This window comes from Neovison vison, chromosome 6, assembly GCF_020171115.1.
Source record: "Neovison vison isolate M4711 chromosome 6, ASM_NN_V1, whole genome shotgun sequence".
In the NCBI taxonomy this organism is placed as follows: Eukaryota; Metazoa; Chordata; class Mammalia; order Carnivora; family Mustelidae; genus Neogale; species Neogale vison.
Window position 1 is genome coordinate 120,030,385 of NC_058096.1, and position 17,296 is coordinate 120,047,680.

Consider the following 17,296-nt stretch of genomic DNA (forward strand, 5'->3'; position numbering starts at 1 on the left):
CCTCTCCCCAGCTTAAACTGGTGAACACGGCTGTCTCTGATGCCTCAAGGCACACTTACACCTGGCAGGGATTCCCAAGGGAGACGAGGTTTGGCGTTCCCAAGTAGGAAAAGGGGCAGATAGCACCAGGTGACTCATGACTCCTGCCTGCCCCCCTCTCTGTTCCGGGGGACACACGCGGGAGCCCAGGGACCCTGGCAGGCCCCAGGTAAACACGGGTGACTGACCTCACTTTTGCTCCAAGACGGTTGAAATCACACTTTTCTTCAGGTCTTTGAAATGTTACTTGACTGAAGCAAATCCAGGTTCCCCCCGCATGGTGGCCTGCCATGCCAACGGCCAGCTGGCACCCGTGACTGGGTGAGCCGCCCGGGTGCCAGGCCTCCCCCGCCTGGGGTGCAGGGAAAGGCCGGGACTCACCGTACTCTGGGAGTCGCACAAACTCCGAGGGCTCGCTGGGAAGGCTGATCCCCCAGGGGTTGCTGGCGCTGACTCGGAACTGATAAGGACTCCCAGGACTGAGGTCCTCGATGACGAGGTAAGTGTCCAAGGTCGAAGCCACCGACTGCTGCCAGGCCTGGGAACCTAGTGCACGATTTCCGAGGAGAGGGAGAGAGAAAGGCCAGAGAGACATTGTTTCAAAGACCTTCAGCAAACAAAGAAGGGGAAGTTGACTCATTCCATTCAAGGAGCAGCTGTGGCTACTGATTGGGCTCCGAAAGCCCGTGGGCCACCTGTGGCAAATGACTGACTAGGTCCTGAGGGGCGTGAAAGCACGTGTGAGAGTGAGAAGACAGAGAGCGTGCAGAATTTACAGGGGCAACTTTTTAATAAGGCATAAAAATATATTATAAATCACAAGATGAGAGGAAATATGTATTTGGAAGTGGAAACAAACTAGAAGTGAACAGGCACTGAGCCCTCCACTCATGTCAAGTACCGTGCCAGGCAACTCTCTCATTTCCTTTTCACACTGAAATCCCAGACACCCTGTGGGGTCGGGAACAGGAGAAATGGAGGCTCAGAAAGATGAAATGATCTTCTCACGAGAACGGCCTGAATATGATGAGCTAAGGACCGAACTGCGCAGGTTGGGGGTTGGGGGGGGGGCTAGCTTGGTGAGACGCGTCCCTGGCTCAGCTCGAACCCATCTGTGCCAAGGGGGGAGACCAGAGAGTGAACAGCTTCCCAAAGAGGCCAAAGTAAGCAGTTTTGGAACTGCACGGGGCCTGTTGGGTAGGAGGAAGAATTGAGATTCTGCGAGCAATGGCGAGCACAACAAATGATTTTGGTTCTGGGCACGAACGGTGGCTGGAAATTCAGCTGTGTAATGCGTTATGTGGTTCAGAGATGAACAACCAGAGCTAGCGGGCAGCTTCTTGTGTAACTAATTCTTCTGGATAACCAGTGGCAGGTTCAGGCATTTCTGACTGCTGAACTAATGCATGCACCCTCAGCATGTAAATGCAACAAATTTTAAAAAATGAACAGCTTTAAAAAATATTATACATATGTCTGTATGTATGTAAAATTTAGAGATCACACAAAAGGTATATGCGATCTCTATATATGTGGTCTCTAAATTTTGTGTGGGGGGTGCGGGTCAGGCTTTGCTCACGCTATCCTGGTTATCACTCTGGGAGAAAGAGTATGGATTCGCAAACTTGACACCTGGGTTTAATGCCAGCCTTGCCTCTTAACCAACTCCTGCCTCGTGTTCCTTAACTTTCTTCAGGCCTTAGCCTCCTCATCTGTAAGGGGGGCCTGATTGCCCATCTGGGGGATAGGGCTTATTAAGGACAGAAGTGCCCAAGAAGGCACTTTGAAATCTACCAGGAGTCATTATCAGTTTGGCGAAAACCACTGCTCGAAGTTAGAGGTCAGAAGGCGGCTGTGGTCTGACAGGAGGTGTTTATGCTGAGTTGGAAGACACAAGAAGGAACACCTGATGAAAAGCTTGAAGGCAAGTAGTTTATGACTCTGAAGGACTTCCCCTTTGGAGGAAGGGAAGAAAGAAAGGGAAGAGCAGGGGGAGCCAGCTCACCTTCCTCTCTGTACTCCACGGTGTAACCAGAAATCGTGCAATTTCCCGTGCTGGAGGGAGGCAGCCAGCGGAGGATCACGGAGGTGCAGCTTCTCTCCTGGGCAATGGGGCGGTTAGGGGCTGCCGGAACACCTTCGGAGACAGAAGTTATGGTCAAGTGCTCTTTCTGCCGAACTTGACATTTTGTACCAAGGTTGAATGTTTCCTAAGAAACGTGCTTCCCCATGTCTCAGTTTTTTCCTAAGCCCTTTCCACCCAGTGGCATAGCTTTCTCCAGGCCCTGGAGAGGCCTGGCAGATATGCTTTGGGGTTAGAAGTTCTTCCTCAGGCTAAAGAATGCACGCTGGATATTAGGCTGACCTGGAAAGTATGCAGGAAGTTATGGCAGGCCACAGATAGCCCTTAGCGAAGATTCCTTCTCTCCCCTTTGCTGGACTTTGGGATTTCACAATGGACCTTTTCTTCCTCAGGTCTCAGGGAACCCTTGTAATGTCCACTTAAAATATCCGATGCACATAAATTCATAGAGACAGGAAGTAGAACAGTGGCTGCCAGGGGCAGTGGGGGCAGGGAGGGGAGCTGCTGTTTAATGGTTATAGGATTTAGTTTTGCAAGATGAAAAGAATTCTGGAGATTGGTCGCACAAACATATGAATGTACTCAACACTGCAGAAGGTACATTTAACATTGGTTAGGATGAAAAATGTTATGTTATGTATAATTTACCGTAATAAAAATATTTTAAAATTATAAAAGGTGTTGGATGAACAGAGAGCCTGTACCTTGCACTTTAACTGTAGCAGACGTGGACGTGGTGCCATGGTCATTTGTTGCTATGCAGGTATAAATCCCACTGTCTTGGGGCATCAGATTGCAGATCTTCAAGGTGATTTCCCCTGAATCACTAGGGACACCAAAAGGATGCTCTTCAGACTCTAGTAATGACACAACTGACTGATGGGTAAAATCCCAGAGGGTGGGCATGTGGAGTGCTGAGCTGAATCCTCAGGCCCAAGGTCTCATCCCAGCTCTGGGACTTCCCTACACACCTTGTTTTTCTATATTCCCATTTCTTTATGGGGGGACATTCTTGCCACTAGCATCTCTCATGTGTGTTGTATAAAGGGCAGAGGGATAGAAAAGGAGTAAAACGAGATAAGAATTAGAATATGGTTTGAAATATATAAAGTCCTATACAATATTACTGGTATTATTACCACTAGCAGTTTTGTCCTAAAATATTTTCAGTCTCAAACATCGATAACACACTGTATAAGAAAAGGGAGGGGCACCTGGGTGGCACAGTGGGTTAAGTGTTTGACTCTTGGTTTCAGCTCAGATGGTGATCTTGGGGTCCTGGGATTGAGCCCCAAGTGGGGCTCCATCCTCTGCATGGAATCTGCTTGGGATTTTCTCTGTCTCTCCCTCTGCCCCAGTCCCCCACACTCGCATGCTCTCTCTCTCTCTCTCAAATAGATAGATAAATCTTTAAAAAAAAAAAAAAAAAGAAGAAGAAGAAGAAGAAGGGATGCCTGGGTGGCTCAGTCGGTTAAGCCTCTGCCTTTGGCTCAGGTCATGATCCCAGGGTCCAGGGATCGAGCCCCGAGTCAGGCTCCCTGCTCAGCAGGAAGCCTGCTTCTCACTCTCCCTCTCCTACTTCCCCTGCTTGTGTTCCCTCTCTTGCTGTGTCTCTCTCTGTCACCTAAATAAATCTTAAAAAAACAAAAAAATTACATGAATTAAGTAAAGGTCGAATTCTGCCACTAAATGCTAACTTCCTTGGCAGTTCCCATCTGGGGTCCAGAGCACCACAAGGGAAGCGCTGCTTAGAAAGGATGACACACAGCAGTCAAGTCAACCCCACTGCCAACCCCCTGAGGAGACAGAGGAAGCCAAACACTGGCTCCCCCACTAAGTTCCATGGGCCTGCTAACCTCAGGACCTGGCCATCCCTGGCCATCATTGCTGGGAATACCATTTCTTATACACAAAAATTAAGTTAATGGATGGGAGTTTGATTCTAGGTGATTCTTTGATAAATGCTTAAGCACTTAAGGGCTCATTATTGCTTATCCACTGTAAACAGCAGTACACAATAAATACTAACAGAACGATTAGGAGGCAGTCAACCAAGTTTTTTTTTTTTTTTTTTTAAATAGGCTTTCTTTGTGGAAGCAGGTATATGGCTGGATTTTCTGTTTAATACCGCATATTTTGGAGCAAGTCTGTTTTTTTTTTTTTCTTCTAAGAAAACTGTTCTTGGGTTAATGGAGGAATTCAACAGATCACTGTTTCTCAGGATCCTGACGGGCAAAGAGAAACACCAGGATGTTGGGATGTGAGACCCACATTTCTCCCACGGAGCAAGAGGCTTTGCCACTACTGTTGACACAGAGATTCTCTTGGGGATCCTTGGGCAAAGATCAGCCAGTCGGGCGGATGTAAGTCGGTGACTGTCAAAGCTCTTCGAAAGTACGGCTCATGCCTAACCCGAGACAGAGGGGTATGTTTTTCTTTGCTGAGTGTGGGTCCAGAATGCAGTTTTGCCAAACTTTCCTTGTAGGTGCTGGTATGTCTATGCGCTGCTCAGTGGCACGTGACCATGTGCTGGGTACCCCTCCCCTCTGTGTCTGACCTGCTCCCGGCAGGGAGCAGCCGGGGCTGTCCTACAGCTCCCAGCCTGAAATACCATTGCGTGAGAGCACTTTCCTGAGCTGCCCGTGGATGTTGACTCCACTTCTCTCCTCATCAAGGCCAAGCATTTGGCGAGAATAAGCTCCATGGCACCCAACCTCCCTTGCCTCCAGAGGCTAAAGAACCAGAACAGGGGCTGCACCAAGGTGCTGGCGGTGTCTCCCAAGGTGGGCCGATCAGCTTACCAGGAGGAGACGGTGTAGGTGGCCGAGCTGTTGTCCGTGTCAAGGATGTTCTGGTCTGGCCCCTTCCAGGTGATGGTGGGTTTTGGCCGCCCACAGACTTTGCACTGCAGTGTCACTGTGTCCCCAAGCAAGCAGGTCACATCCACTAAGGGCACAAGGAATTCTGGGGCCACTGTGGTCAGATGGACGTAAAGCATCATTTAGAACAAACACAATAATCAGCTGTTTTACACCACTCTCCCCTGCCCACGCACGTCTAGTGATTCAAATGACCTTCAGCTTAATACTGTCAAGTCATCCGTGTTCCATGAAGAAGGGTTTTAAAAGTAAGAAATGTTTATTGCAGAAAATCAGGAAATACAGATAAGTAAAAAGAGGAAAAGTCTCCATGATGTCCTGATACAGAGGTAACTAACTACTACTGCGAATGTCTTGGTCTACATCCTTTGGGCTTTCACCAACACCGTTTTTCTTACACAAATTACACATAACGCAAGTCGTGGCCTTTTCCACTTCCACAGTGTATCATGCACGCCTTTTCTTGTCCATAGCACAGAACCACATCCCCATTATTTTCCGCCTCTCCCTTAACGGCTGGATCTGCCACAATTTATTGAGCCAGTCCCTGTATTCTCCATTTGACTTTGTAACTCACCTTCTTGGATGAAATTTGGATTTAAGATCTGAAAAACACAAAGAAACAGAAAATTGCTTAAATCCTAAGCTACTAATGGAGAACAGGAGACTTCCACCGTCTTGAGTAAAGGAAGTACAGTTTAGGGAGACGAGGCCTGGAGGCCAGGCTCTCTTGCTTGCTACCTTGTCAGCATTGCAGGAACAACCCTGGGCACCTGCTCTCCTCTCCTCTCTGCTCTGGTTCTTCACGTTCCTTTGGGTGGCCCAGGGCCCCACGCAGGTGTTTCATGACTGCAAGCTCTGCTGGCTTTAGCTGTCCCCTTTCTCCTGCATTTCACTTCCCCAGGGGCTTGTCCTCCCTGTCAAATGCATAAAAGCCATGCTCCCTGCCCGCTTCCATCTGCACTTGAGCTCTGAGTTGGCACCGGGTCTTCCCAGCCTCACAGGTTTTCAATAACTGAGCACCAGAGCTATGTCAGACTGGAATAGTCTTCCAGAGGCAGCCCCCTCACCCCAAACAGGGAAGGTCCTCTTCAAGCAGCTGCATGCGGAGCTTGTCTGGTTGTGGGGCAAAGGGAAGGTCATACCCATCCATCTTGTACCCAGGATAGGGCAGCTTGAAAATCACCTAGGGGTTCTAGCCCTTTTGGCTTTGTCTAGCTGAGAACACAGACATAGGCCAATGAAGCGACCTGGCCTTCACATGGCTGGCTGGCAAAGACACATTGGAAAGGCTCCCTTGTGACCCCATAGATCTTCACAGAAGATGGACTCCCGGCCAACTAGCCACGCTGAAAAGTCACCCCTTTTTGATTTTCTTTCATCTTCTGTTTTCCCTCTAATCAAGTGAGTGCAGGTTATAAAGCTTGGCAGGGTGAATGAAACATGGGTTTCGGAGTCTGAAAGCCTGGGGCTCATCTCCTTTGTTTCATGTGATAATCACTTAAGATTTATTACATCAATTTCCTTCTCTATAAAATGGGGATAACTAATACGTACTACGAAATGTTATTGCAAAGATGAAATGAGTAGTCTAGGTCAAGTGCTTGGCACAATGCTTGACAAATAGCAAGTACTCAGTATTTCTGCTTAAGGAAAGAAAGATGTTCTAATTCTAGTCATCCTCCGTCTGTGAAGCAGCCTACTGTTACAGTGGCTTTTCTCTCAGAGTTTATGGTGTAAAATTCTTCTCTCCCTCATAAATGAAGCCAGGAGCTCGCCTGCCTTACCAATGGCCCATTGTGGCATTTGTACTTATCTCCCCATAGTTACTCCTGGCGTATGTGAACACAGTTTCTGTCTGTTCTTCCCTTAATCAGGATCCATGTGAGCCCTTTGGAACAAAGTTGCTGTTTTCCCCCTTTAGGTTCCCCTTTGCCAACCAACTACCCACATACAGCACCCAGCTCTTTCCTGAAGTGAGCTGTGGAAAGTTCTCGCCATGCCAAGTCCTGGGGCAGCCCCTTCTTGAGACTGACCTCGGCAGCACCCTCTGCTAGTCTCAAAGGCCACGTACACCACTGCCCCGCCTTCCTTTAAATCAGTGGTTCTCAATCCTTTACCCTGGCAGCTTTAAAAACACAAAAAATCAATGCCTGGACCTCAGGCCTAGAGATTCTTTTAGTTGGTGTGAAGTGGGGCCAGGCATCGGGTTTTTTGAAAGCTGCTTTGGGGGAGTCAATGTGTGCCCTAGTTTGAAGAAAGCCACTGAAAGCCCCCTTTATCCAAAGGAACTGGTTTTGAAAACCAACTCCCCGCCCCTGAGGCTTTTCTGGGGTGGGATGGGGTGGGGAGATGTGGGGGCATTTGGTAAAAGCTGCTTTTCCCCCACCCAAGAGACCTCCCTTCTTTATGAGGAGACATGGGGCTGTGGCAGGGGAACAGCCTGGGAACAGGGTGGGCAAGGTGCTGAGGGGGTCCACAAAGGTCTCCCCCCGGCTTAGGTGAGGCAGAGAGAACGACATCTGCACCAGTCATTTCACAGTCCAAGAAATGGAGATGAAGAATATTTTCTAAATGTTATCGTGGCTTTTCACAGGGTGGCGAGATCAAGGGTGGCTTTTCTCCAGTTCAAGAAACATTGTCTCCTCCTCCAGGCTGGTGCAAGATTTTATTGATCCAGAAATGCTAGGATGGAGGCCCCAGCCTCAGGATTTATAAGATGTCTGAATTTCGGGTGATTTTTTTCTTTCTCTTCTTACCTGGGCTTTGCAAATATCCTGTAGTCCGTATGTTTCACTTTTATAATCTTTTTCAAAGGAGAAAAGAACACAGCGCTACTGGACTGTAAGTTCCTTCAGGACCAGAGGATGTTATTTTTCTTGGACCTCTTGCCCCTAGCCTGGCTTCTGCTGCGAAATGGGCATTTTATACACGTTGGTTGAATCAGTATTTGACCTTTGTCCTCATTCCAGTTCTTCCAAAAATTCATAAACAGAATCTGGAACTAAGTCCATATAATCTATAAAATAATGACTTCAGGGTATATTACTAATAATATTTGATCAGAGTCTGTTTTCAAACACAGATGGAAAACAAACTTTTGGGGAATGAAAAATAAAAACAAGAAAATCCATTGCCTCTGAGAGAGGAGGTTCTCAGCGGCATTCCACTCAGGAGCGAATATAAACTCCAGGAGCAGACAAAGCATATAGTATCCAGACCCCAAGCCAGACACACTCTCTTGCCTTGGACAACATTGTTAAGCCTATTAGGCCTTAGTTTTAGCTGAAAATTGGGGATAATGGTGCCCACCGGAAAGCTTGTTTGATGCAAGGGCTGATTTGTTCCGATAAAGATTTATTGAGCTGGTCTTTGGTTGTGGCCCTCAGCAACATGCTCAGCACCCTCTTTGGGCCAAAAGTCTGGTGGGGAAGGTGGAATCCAGTGACCTCTGCACAGCTTCCAGGATGGTGCCTGGCTGACCAGCCTCCAACAGACACAGAGCTCTGCCTTCTCCCTCGCCCCACCTTCCCTGTCAGGACTTCAGGGTAGAAATGATCTGGAAATGTTACCAGCTCTGTCCAGTGGCCTGTACTTCCTATCCCAATGGGAAACCACAAGGGAGTCAGACAGGGATTACAAGCAGGGAGGGACAGGGAGGAGACAGATGACATATGGAAGAGACAAATGGCCCATTCCTTCATTGTAACATTTAAGTGGGGTTTCATAAATCTGCACTGTGGTAGTGATTCTATAAAACAGCACCCCAAACTGACGCCGAGGGAATTTCTTGACTTAGTCCTCTTTCCCATCACTCCCCACTGCATTCAGGATATTATCAAACACATACATAATTTAAAAAGCAAATCTTCCTAATTTAGAGGTAGACTTAGCAGGAATTTGGAGAGAAATATTGCCAACAAGGCTACTTGTAGGTTCTCTACCTGGAAGGGGACCGTGGAAGGCATCAGTGTTCATTCCTCTTTTGGCCGGCCCAAGCACTGCCGATAATGGCAATAACACCAGTGGTTTGTGTAACATCATGTAGTTGGCATAAACCACTCACAGACTCCTTCATTCACTCATCCTAAACTCTGGGAGGATGTACCAAGCAGGTGTTATTTGTTCCCATTTCCAGATGGGACAGGGAAGTTCGTGTAGGTCACACAGTGCTCCTTCCACCATCCATGCACAGGCATGGCCTTGGAAAAGCATTGTGACACTTTGCTCTTGATGTCAAAGCCCTGCCTCCCTACCTTTGCTCCCCAACCTTGCTCTTCATCCCATTGCTACCTAGTTCTCCCCTTTAAACTCCTCTAGCAAGGACCAAGAGCCCGGCTGAAGTCCACGTTAATGCTTTTTCTAACTTTGACTCTGGGTGACATCCATGGAAGATCCCTCCCTCATTTTTCCTCTTTCTACTTTGAAGCAAGTTGGGTTATGGACTGGAAGAGGGCCACGGCAGCCTCTTCACACTGCAGTGGAACAACCTAGGTATTTGTCTGTGGTTCCCTGTGGACTACAAGGCCCACTTGGGCAAGAACCTTGCTCACTGTTGTTGCTTTGGAGCCTAGCACAATCCCTGGCACATAAGGGCTCCATAGGTATTTGTCGAATTAATCAGTCAGTCAAGTGGTGGGATCCTAATTTGGTGGGAGTTGAGAAAATGTCTCGTCATGAACTTGAGAGTGTTTTCCTATTTCCATCATTTGGAATGAGACTTGTTCTGGAATCTCATCAGTCAGTTCATGCCTGAGAGGCGATAGTGATCTTTTCCTCCTCCCTGCTCTTCCTGAGGTTGGTACCTAGTGTTCTGCTCCCGTGCTTCTGTCTATCACGACATCTTCCCTGCATGCTATTACCATACCAGACTCATGAATCCTTTGAAGATAGTAACCCTTTTCTATGTTTTATGCACCATCAAGCCATGCTGCTTAACATAGTATCTTGCACATAGCAGAAGGCCAGGTATGTGTCCAATCAAATTAACTTACCCAATTAGAAGACTAGAATCTAGGCCTCCTGACCACCTTGTCTAATAATCTTTGTTGGTGTGTGCCGAGACCTGAGATACCCCCGCCTGGGGCTGGAAGGGGTAATCATAAGCCAACACATATTTCTTGAAGCCTAATGTTTTCCTTCCTTAGAAACAGTTTGAGTGTCCGCAGAGAGTGGTAGATGGAAAAGAGCAGGGAGCTGGAATCAGAATGGATGTTGAGGCAAGATGACACTTGTACAGAAAGCACATGTTCTCTCTCTGGGAGACACAAACCCAAGGGGACGAAGCTGCTATAGACAGGGCTTGGGAATCTGCTTTTATTTGAACAGCAGAGGGCGGCAGGTGGTCGTGTTTCCTCCTTCCGGGAGCAAAGAACCACCACAATGTGGTCCACCAGCAACTTAGTTTCTTCCTTCTGGAGAGAATTCCAATTGTCTTCTTCAAAACAGGAGGGCAGTGAAGGAACGGGAAAGAGTTATAGGTAAAATCAACCAGCCCTGAATAACAAGCTAAGCTTTAAAGAAATGTTGAGTCTCTTTCTCTTGCCAGTTAATGTCCAAGATTCCGGCCCCATGTCCTGAGAGTGAGGGCAAATCCTTGTCTAGAAAACCAAGTGCCAACTGATGCCAGAAGGAAAACACCCCACCCCATTTTTTCCCAATCCCTCATCACTGGTCACAAAACACAGTTCAAAACTATGTATATCTAGAATGCTGAAGGAATCAAAACTGCCAAAAGAAACTCAAACCAAATGTTCTAAATTCATCTCAGAACTACCTTCAACGAACCCAGAATTTGTACAGCCGGCCTTGTTTTTTTATTGCCTTTGTGTTTTTCATGAGAATCTCTGTTCAGAAGAGGAAGGGAAGGGATCTCAGATTTTCGTGAGGAAATGTGACAATGAAATGAACATATATAAGAAAGTCAATTTCTAAAAACCTAGGTATGATTTCTGGTGTGGAGGTTGAACCCTTACTGTTTTTAATCCGGCCAAACAAGACACAGTTCTCTAAATGTTTAGAAAATATCCCTACCTCTGCTTATCTCTAAATGGACATAAAGATGAAAGCAAGACACAAAGACGTGAATGCAACACAATCCCGAACAGCAGTGGGATTGTCTTTGAAGTAGCTCCTTACTTCCCAAGTATTTTCATGACTGTTTAGGTTCTAGGTCTTTTTTTTTCAACTTTGCCTTTCCCCCTGCTTTGACCCATTTGTGATAGAAACATTTTAAAATTTCCAAATGTATAAGTTTTAAAAATTATTTTTGTTACTGGTTTTTAACTTAATTGCATGGTGCTTGGAGGCTTTGATCTATAGGATACTCATTCCTTGATTTTTGATGAGACATGGTCCATCTCTGTAAAAAGTTGTGTGGGTTCTTGAGAAGAATGTGTAAGTGTTGGCTGTTGGATACAGATTTCTAAATGTTCATGTGTCAAACACATTAGCTCTTTTATGGGGATTTCTTGTCTGACTCCTCTTCCCACCCTTCCTCAGTATTTTGGTTAGAGAACATTTGGCATGTCCTTGAAAATAAGAAGGACAAAAATATGACTTTAAACATAATAATGAAAAAAAATTCACCACCCATCCCACAAAGTAGTCAAAGCAGGTGGTTTATTACTGTGCATACAAGAGTCCTGTGCTCTCAGTAGCCTGGAGGTCTGTTCAGAAGGGATTGGAGTGAGGGGTGCTGGTCCAACTTCCTTTTTCTACATCCCATGTCCAACTTGGAAGTCATGATCTTGACCTTGGATAAAGGCTTTATGGATGAATGCTTTGAGGTCTCATGCTTTAAGGATTTGAACCTCCTCATATTCCTACCCCCAAAACGTCTTTTACTTTTTTTACTCTTGTTCACCTACTCCTAGGTCTACTGCAACAGCCCTCCAATAGACCTGCCTCGCCTGCTGTTGCTAACTCAGGTGCCAGCTACTTCCCTAAAGTGCAGAATGAGGGACACCTGGATGGCTCAGTCAGTTACGGATCAGAGTCTTGGTTTAGGCTCAGGTCATGATCTCAGGGTTGTGAGATAGAGTCCTGCTCCCCACTGGTCATGGACCCTGCTTAAGATTCTCTTTCTTCCGGGGCGCCTGGGTGGCTCAGTGGGTTAAGCCTCTGCCTTCGGCTCAGGTCATGATCTCAGGGTCCTGGGATCGAGCCCTGTATCAGGCTCTCTGCTCAGCAGTGAGCCTGCTTCCCCTTCTCTCTGCCTGCCTCTCTGCCTGCTTGTGATCTCTCTCTCTCTCTCTCTTTAAAAAAAAAAAAAAAAGATTCTCTTTCTCCCTAATGAAACACACGGACTCTGCTTGAAATCCTACTTTTGCTCTCATCATCCACTGGGTCAAGTCCAGGCTTTCTAGCAAGTTTCTCAAGGCCCTCATTGTTTGGTCCCAAGTCATCTGCTAGGCTTTGTCTCTGACAAACTCTTCTCACATACTAAACCCCAGTCACCCAGACCATATACTCTTCTCAAAATGTGCCAGGCACTTTCATACCTCAGGCCCTTTGCTCATGTTCTCTTCCTACTTTATCCTTCTACCAGACTCTTTAGCAGTCCACCCAGCCCATACACTGCCATCACATGAAGACAATGATCATGCTTCCTGGGAGACACAGGCTGTGAGAATACACAACCTTGGGAAAGTTACTTCACCTCTCTCTCTGTGCTCCCCTTTTCTCCTCTGTAAAACAGGAATAATGTTAAGAGTACCTATGTATTGACTCTGTTGGGAGGAAAGGACTCAGCAGAGCCAGGTACATAGGGAAGACTGATAAGTAATAGCTCCTATTATTATCAGCCCAGTGCCTGAGTGGTTGTGCAAATACCCGCTAATGAATAAATGCATGACCCCATGCCTTTTAATCACGTTGTGAACTCTGCTATGTAATTTGAACATTTAATCAAGCCTGCCTCTTTCTACATGACTGCACACTTCTTAAGCATGGGCCCTGATCTTAACGTCATTTGTTGACCCTCCATTATACTCACTGCAATGCTTTTATTACTCACTTTTGATAAATTGAACTGACTAGGATATCACGTGGAGTGAGCCTGTAGGTGAAACTTGACAGTACAGGCTTGGGGAGGGAGGTGGTGGCTTTTGCTTCTCTAATAGCTGCTGTTAGAGCAACTTCTCCTGGGTCAATGGCACCTCATAATCTCATTAATGGACAATGCAGATGAGATGGGTGAGGCCTCCAGACTAGGGTGAGAGTGCCATAGGAAACACCTGACTGGGGGGTGCTGAGTGACTGTATTGGCCTGAGAAATCCATTCAGACTCTTCTCCCATGTGATCAGATCTCCCTTCTTGGCTTCTGTGGCAGGACTCCGGAGTCACAGGGGAAGGGTATGGGTGAAGCCAAGTCATCACCCCCAAGTTCAAGGGATTTAAAAAGTTGTTGAGGAAGAAATTCTCCTCCATCAAGCAAATGTGCAACAAGGGAGAGCCTGAAACTTAAGAAAGTTCCTGAGCCTCATTGAGCAGATCTCCTCCACATCACATGCCAAGTTTGGCCTCTCAATGCATCACCATCAAGATCAGCTCTCTTTTTTTGAAGTAATCTCTACATCCAAAGTGGGGCTTGAACTCATAAGCCTGAGATCAAGAACTATATGCTCTACTGACTGAGCCAGCCAGGTGCCCCAGACCTGCTTTTTTTTTTTTTTTTTCCAGACCTGCTTTTTGGTTGGTTGTGTGACTGTGACCTCTCTGACTCTGTTTCCTCTAGGAGGGTAAGAAAACCCCATCTTCACAGGGTTGTTCGAAGGAACAGGAACATCACAGATGTGGATATGCAGTGGAAGATTTTCTTATAATTCCCCCAGGAGACAGAAATGTCAGCTCTGGCAAGCTAAGTGCCCTTCCCTTAGTGGCACAATATAAATCAATCTGCTTGTTGAGTTAGAACAAAGCCAGGCAACGGGAGTGAGTCTCCAGGCCAAACCCATCAGATATATTACAAAGAAAATATTTTGTAAAAATAAAAAGGCAGGAATGTAATGCTTCACTTTCTTTTCTCCAAAGAGCTCTTTTCATAAAAAATTTCTTTTTATATAATGCATTAACAGGCATCAGTGGAAACACACTGGCAATGCCAGAAGGTCAGTCACCTGACTAGGGGTGTAAAAGTTTCCTCCAGTCTGTCTGGCCAGGTTATTTTGAAGCTCTGAATCTGGGACAGGGAGCCAAAGCAGCTGAGGTGGGAGCAGCAGGCTAGCTCTTTCAAGATGTAGAAGCTGGGGCTGGGGAACTGTGGGTATGGAGAAGGAAAGAAGGGTCAGCTCTGGCCACTCAAACCCTTCCAGGGCTGGGAGTGGACATTCCAGTCCGATCTCAGGAATAAATGTACCCAGGCCATTCCTGGCACACTTCCTTCGAAGCAAATTTTAGGGTCAAGGCATAGAATCTCCGGCTTCTTCTGTTGGAGGGTCTCAGTGTTTTCAGTCAGAAGTTCAGGAGAGCAAAGGGTCTCAGTGTCCACTGATATCACACCTTGGATCCATTTGATGCTCAAAGGGTCCCACACCACATACATAAACACCTGTACCCTTGAGCTGTGTCATCTCTCAGAGGCACCTGAGGTTCAGCAAGGCTAAGTGGCCCTCGCCTCACAGTTGACAGTACCCAGACTCCAAATCAGGTTTTCTGACTCCTCTTCCCGCGTTCTTTCCGTGGAGATACTTTCCATGTGCCCTTGTGTGATTTTTTTTAAAAAAAGTAATCTCTACACCCAACGTGGGGCCTGAACTCACCACCCCAACATCGAGTCGGATGCTCTATCGACAGAGTCATCCAGGTATCGTATCTTTGTGTCATTTTTATTTAAGTCATACTTAAGCTCTGGAAAGCTGGGATGAGCACATATGATATTCCTCTTTGTTGAGCTGGAAAGTTGAACAACAAATCCACACATGAAACTTGGCACTGGAAGACAGGTCTTCTCATCTTCCAGGATCTGTGTTTTAGATTAAAAACAACCTGGAGATGGGGGAGCAGTTCCCCCCACCCACCCACAGAAGGATGGTGGGGGTTGGGGAGTGAAGTCCAGGGAAAGCCACAATCTGCCTTCAGGGAAACTTCTCATTTTCAAACTGAAAGATACAACTTCTATGCCTCAGTTTCCTCTTCTAAAAGTCTTTGAAGGGGCTGGGGGGATGGAGAGGAATGTGGACTTATTGTTTAGTGGGTAAAGTTTCAATTCAGCATGAAGAGAAAGTTTTTTGGAAATGAATAGCAGTGACAGCTATACAAATTGTGATGGTATTTAATGCCACTTAAAAATGGTTAAGAAAGGGGGTGCCTGGGTGGCTCAGTGGGTTAAGCCTCTGCCTTTGGCTCAGGCCATGATCCCAGGGTCCTGGGATGGAGCCCTGCATCGGGCTTTCTATTCAGTGGGGATCCTGCTTCCCCCCATCTCTGCCTGCCTCTCTGCCTACTTGTGATCTCTGTCAAATAAATAAATAAATAAATAAAATCTTAAAAAAAAAAAAAGAAGGGGGTGGCTCAGTGGGTTAAGCCTCTGCCTTCGGCTCAGGTCATGATCTCAGGGTCATGAGATTGAACCCCACATCAGGCTCTCTGTTCAGTAGGGAGCCTGCTTCCCCCTCTTTCACTGCCTGCCTCTTTGCCTACTTGTGATCTCTCTCTCTCCCTATCAATAAGTATTTAAAAAAATGGTTAAAGTAGTAAATTTTATGTTATGTATGTTTTACCACAATTGAAAAAATAGTATATAAATAAATGGGGGGTTAACTGATGGTTTCTAAGTTTCTCTCCACTCTAAAAGTCTACGATCCTTAGCCTGACTGGAAATTTCCTTCCAATGTAGCTGTGTCTTTCCAAGTGCTTTCTCTCTCTAATCTCTCAGAATGCTCTCCCACAAGACCCCAACCCTGTTCTTAGGCAGAAAGGAACACCCTGAGCTGTCTTGCAGTTGGCATAATGACTGAAGGTAAGGTCTGGATTTAGTCTGCATCGTGGATGAGGCCGGATCCTTGTTAAATGACTGGAGCAGAGATGGAGCATTTTTGGAATCGTGACCACCTCTTATTTTGATGGATTGATGTTCTCTGCTAAAAGTGGCATTGGGCTTTTGTCTTAAAACTAAGATGCATTTATTTAATTAGGCTTGACATAAAAGCTCGACGGAGAAACCTTATCCCTGAAGATGAAGGCCCAAGTCAGGAAGGCTGGTCAAGGACTTTCTCCTCCAGCTCACAATGTAAGTGTGTGGCAGTTCTGGTGCTGGAGGGCAGGTATAAAACCCCATCTCAATGCAGTCCTCCAGACAGTTTTCTGAGATGACAGAGGTGTGGGAACCCGCCTTGCTGGGTCCTACAAAAAATCCAGGACAGCTTAGAAAGGATCCAGACTTCTCAGAGGAGAGCACTGGCTCAGAAGGTGGATATGAAGCCTGAACCCTAAAGCCCTGGCTCCCGCCTGGGGGTCTGTGCAGACACTGGGGCAGGGGCAGGCCTGAGAAGCTGGCAGGTGGGCGTGTGATGCTAGCCCACCGTCACACCTCATCAAGAAAAGGCAGTCAGCAGTCTAAGCTGTACTGGAAAAAATGAATTAATATTAACTGGTTCCCCAAACAGCCCAGAGTTTGATTTTCAGCCTGACTGGATTCTTCTTCCAGGTAGAAAAGTTTCTCTTATATATAATATCCTCTTCTCCACCAGCCTCCAACGTGTAATCAGCGCAAGATAAAGTAAGGTGAACAATGCACAGACCCGTGCCATTTCCAGACTAGCTCTCTCTGAGGTGTGGTCACGGGTCAACAGGAGCAAGGGGGTGCCAGACCATGAGAGGATCTGCAGATGGGGAGCCAATTGTACAGCAGCTGGCATGCCAGGAGGGGGGCACGGGGCCTCTACCTGAGACTCTTCACAAGCGCTTCTCCAGAGGGGAAAACAAAGGCTGGTACAGTAGAGGAGAATTGCCTCCTTCTACAATGTGCTCGGAGTTCTTGGGAAGCCTTGGAAATCAGATTCCTAGGATTCGGGGTGCTTCACTTCCCTCTTCAGTAGCTTTCAAGGAGATGTCTATAAACCTCTGTGAAATGGTATGGTGGGATATAAGCCAAGCCTGAGGGTAGCAAGCAGCTGGTCTGTAAGCAGAGATGCAAGGAAGCTGCTTCTTAAAGGGACCCTTCAGTCCACCAATTGAGAAAAAGTAAAGAAAAGTAGTGAATTTGGTAGTGACAGATGTGTGGAGGCAGGAGAAAGAGCCTAAACACAGCTCGGGTGGGAATCAACACGCAGGTGGCAGTTCAAGCAGTGGAGA

The 17,296-nt window shown here is 46.8% G+C and overlaps 1 protein-coding gene across 14 annotated transcripts in view; it reads right to left on the reverse strand.

Annotated features, from left to right (window-relative positions):
* The window catches only part of KALRN (kalirin RhoGEF kinase), a 661,720-nt gene that overhangs the window by 14,473 nt on the left and 629,951 nt on the right, over nucleotides 1-17,296 (reverse strand). For all 14 annotated transcript variants that reach the window (XM_044252179.1, XM_044252178.1, XM_044252163.1 and 11 more), the window contains 5 exons: nucleotides 5,579-5,606; nucleotides 4,924-5,095; nucleotides 2,827-2,948; nucleotides 2,045-2,176; nucleotides 421-585 (listed from right to left, as the gene is read on the reverse strand). In XM_044252179.1, the coding sequence (XP_044108114.1) occupies nucleotides 421-585; nucleotides 2,045-2,176; nucleotides 2,827-2,948; nucleotides 4,924-5,095; nucleotides 5,579-5,606 (619 nt within the window). The remainder of the gene's footprint in view (nucleotides 1-420; nucleotides 586-2,044; nucleotides 2,177-2,826; nucleotides 2,949-4,923; nucleotides 5,096-5,578; nucleotides 5,607-17,296) is intronic.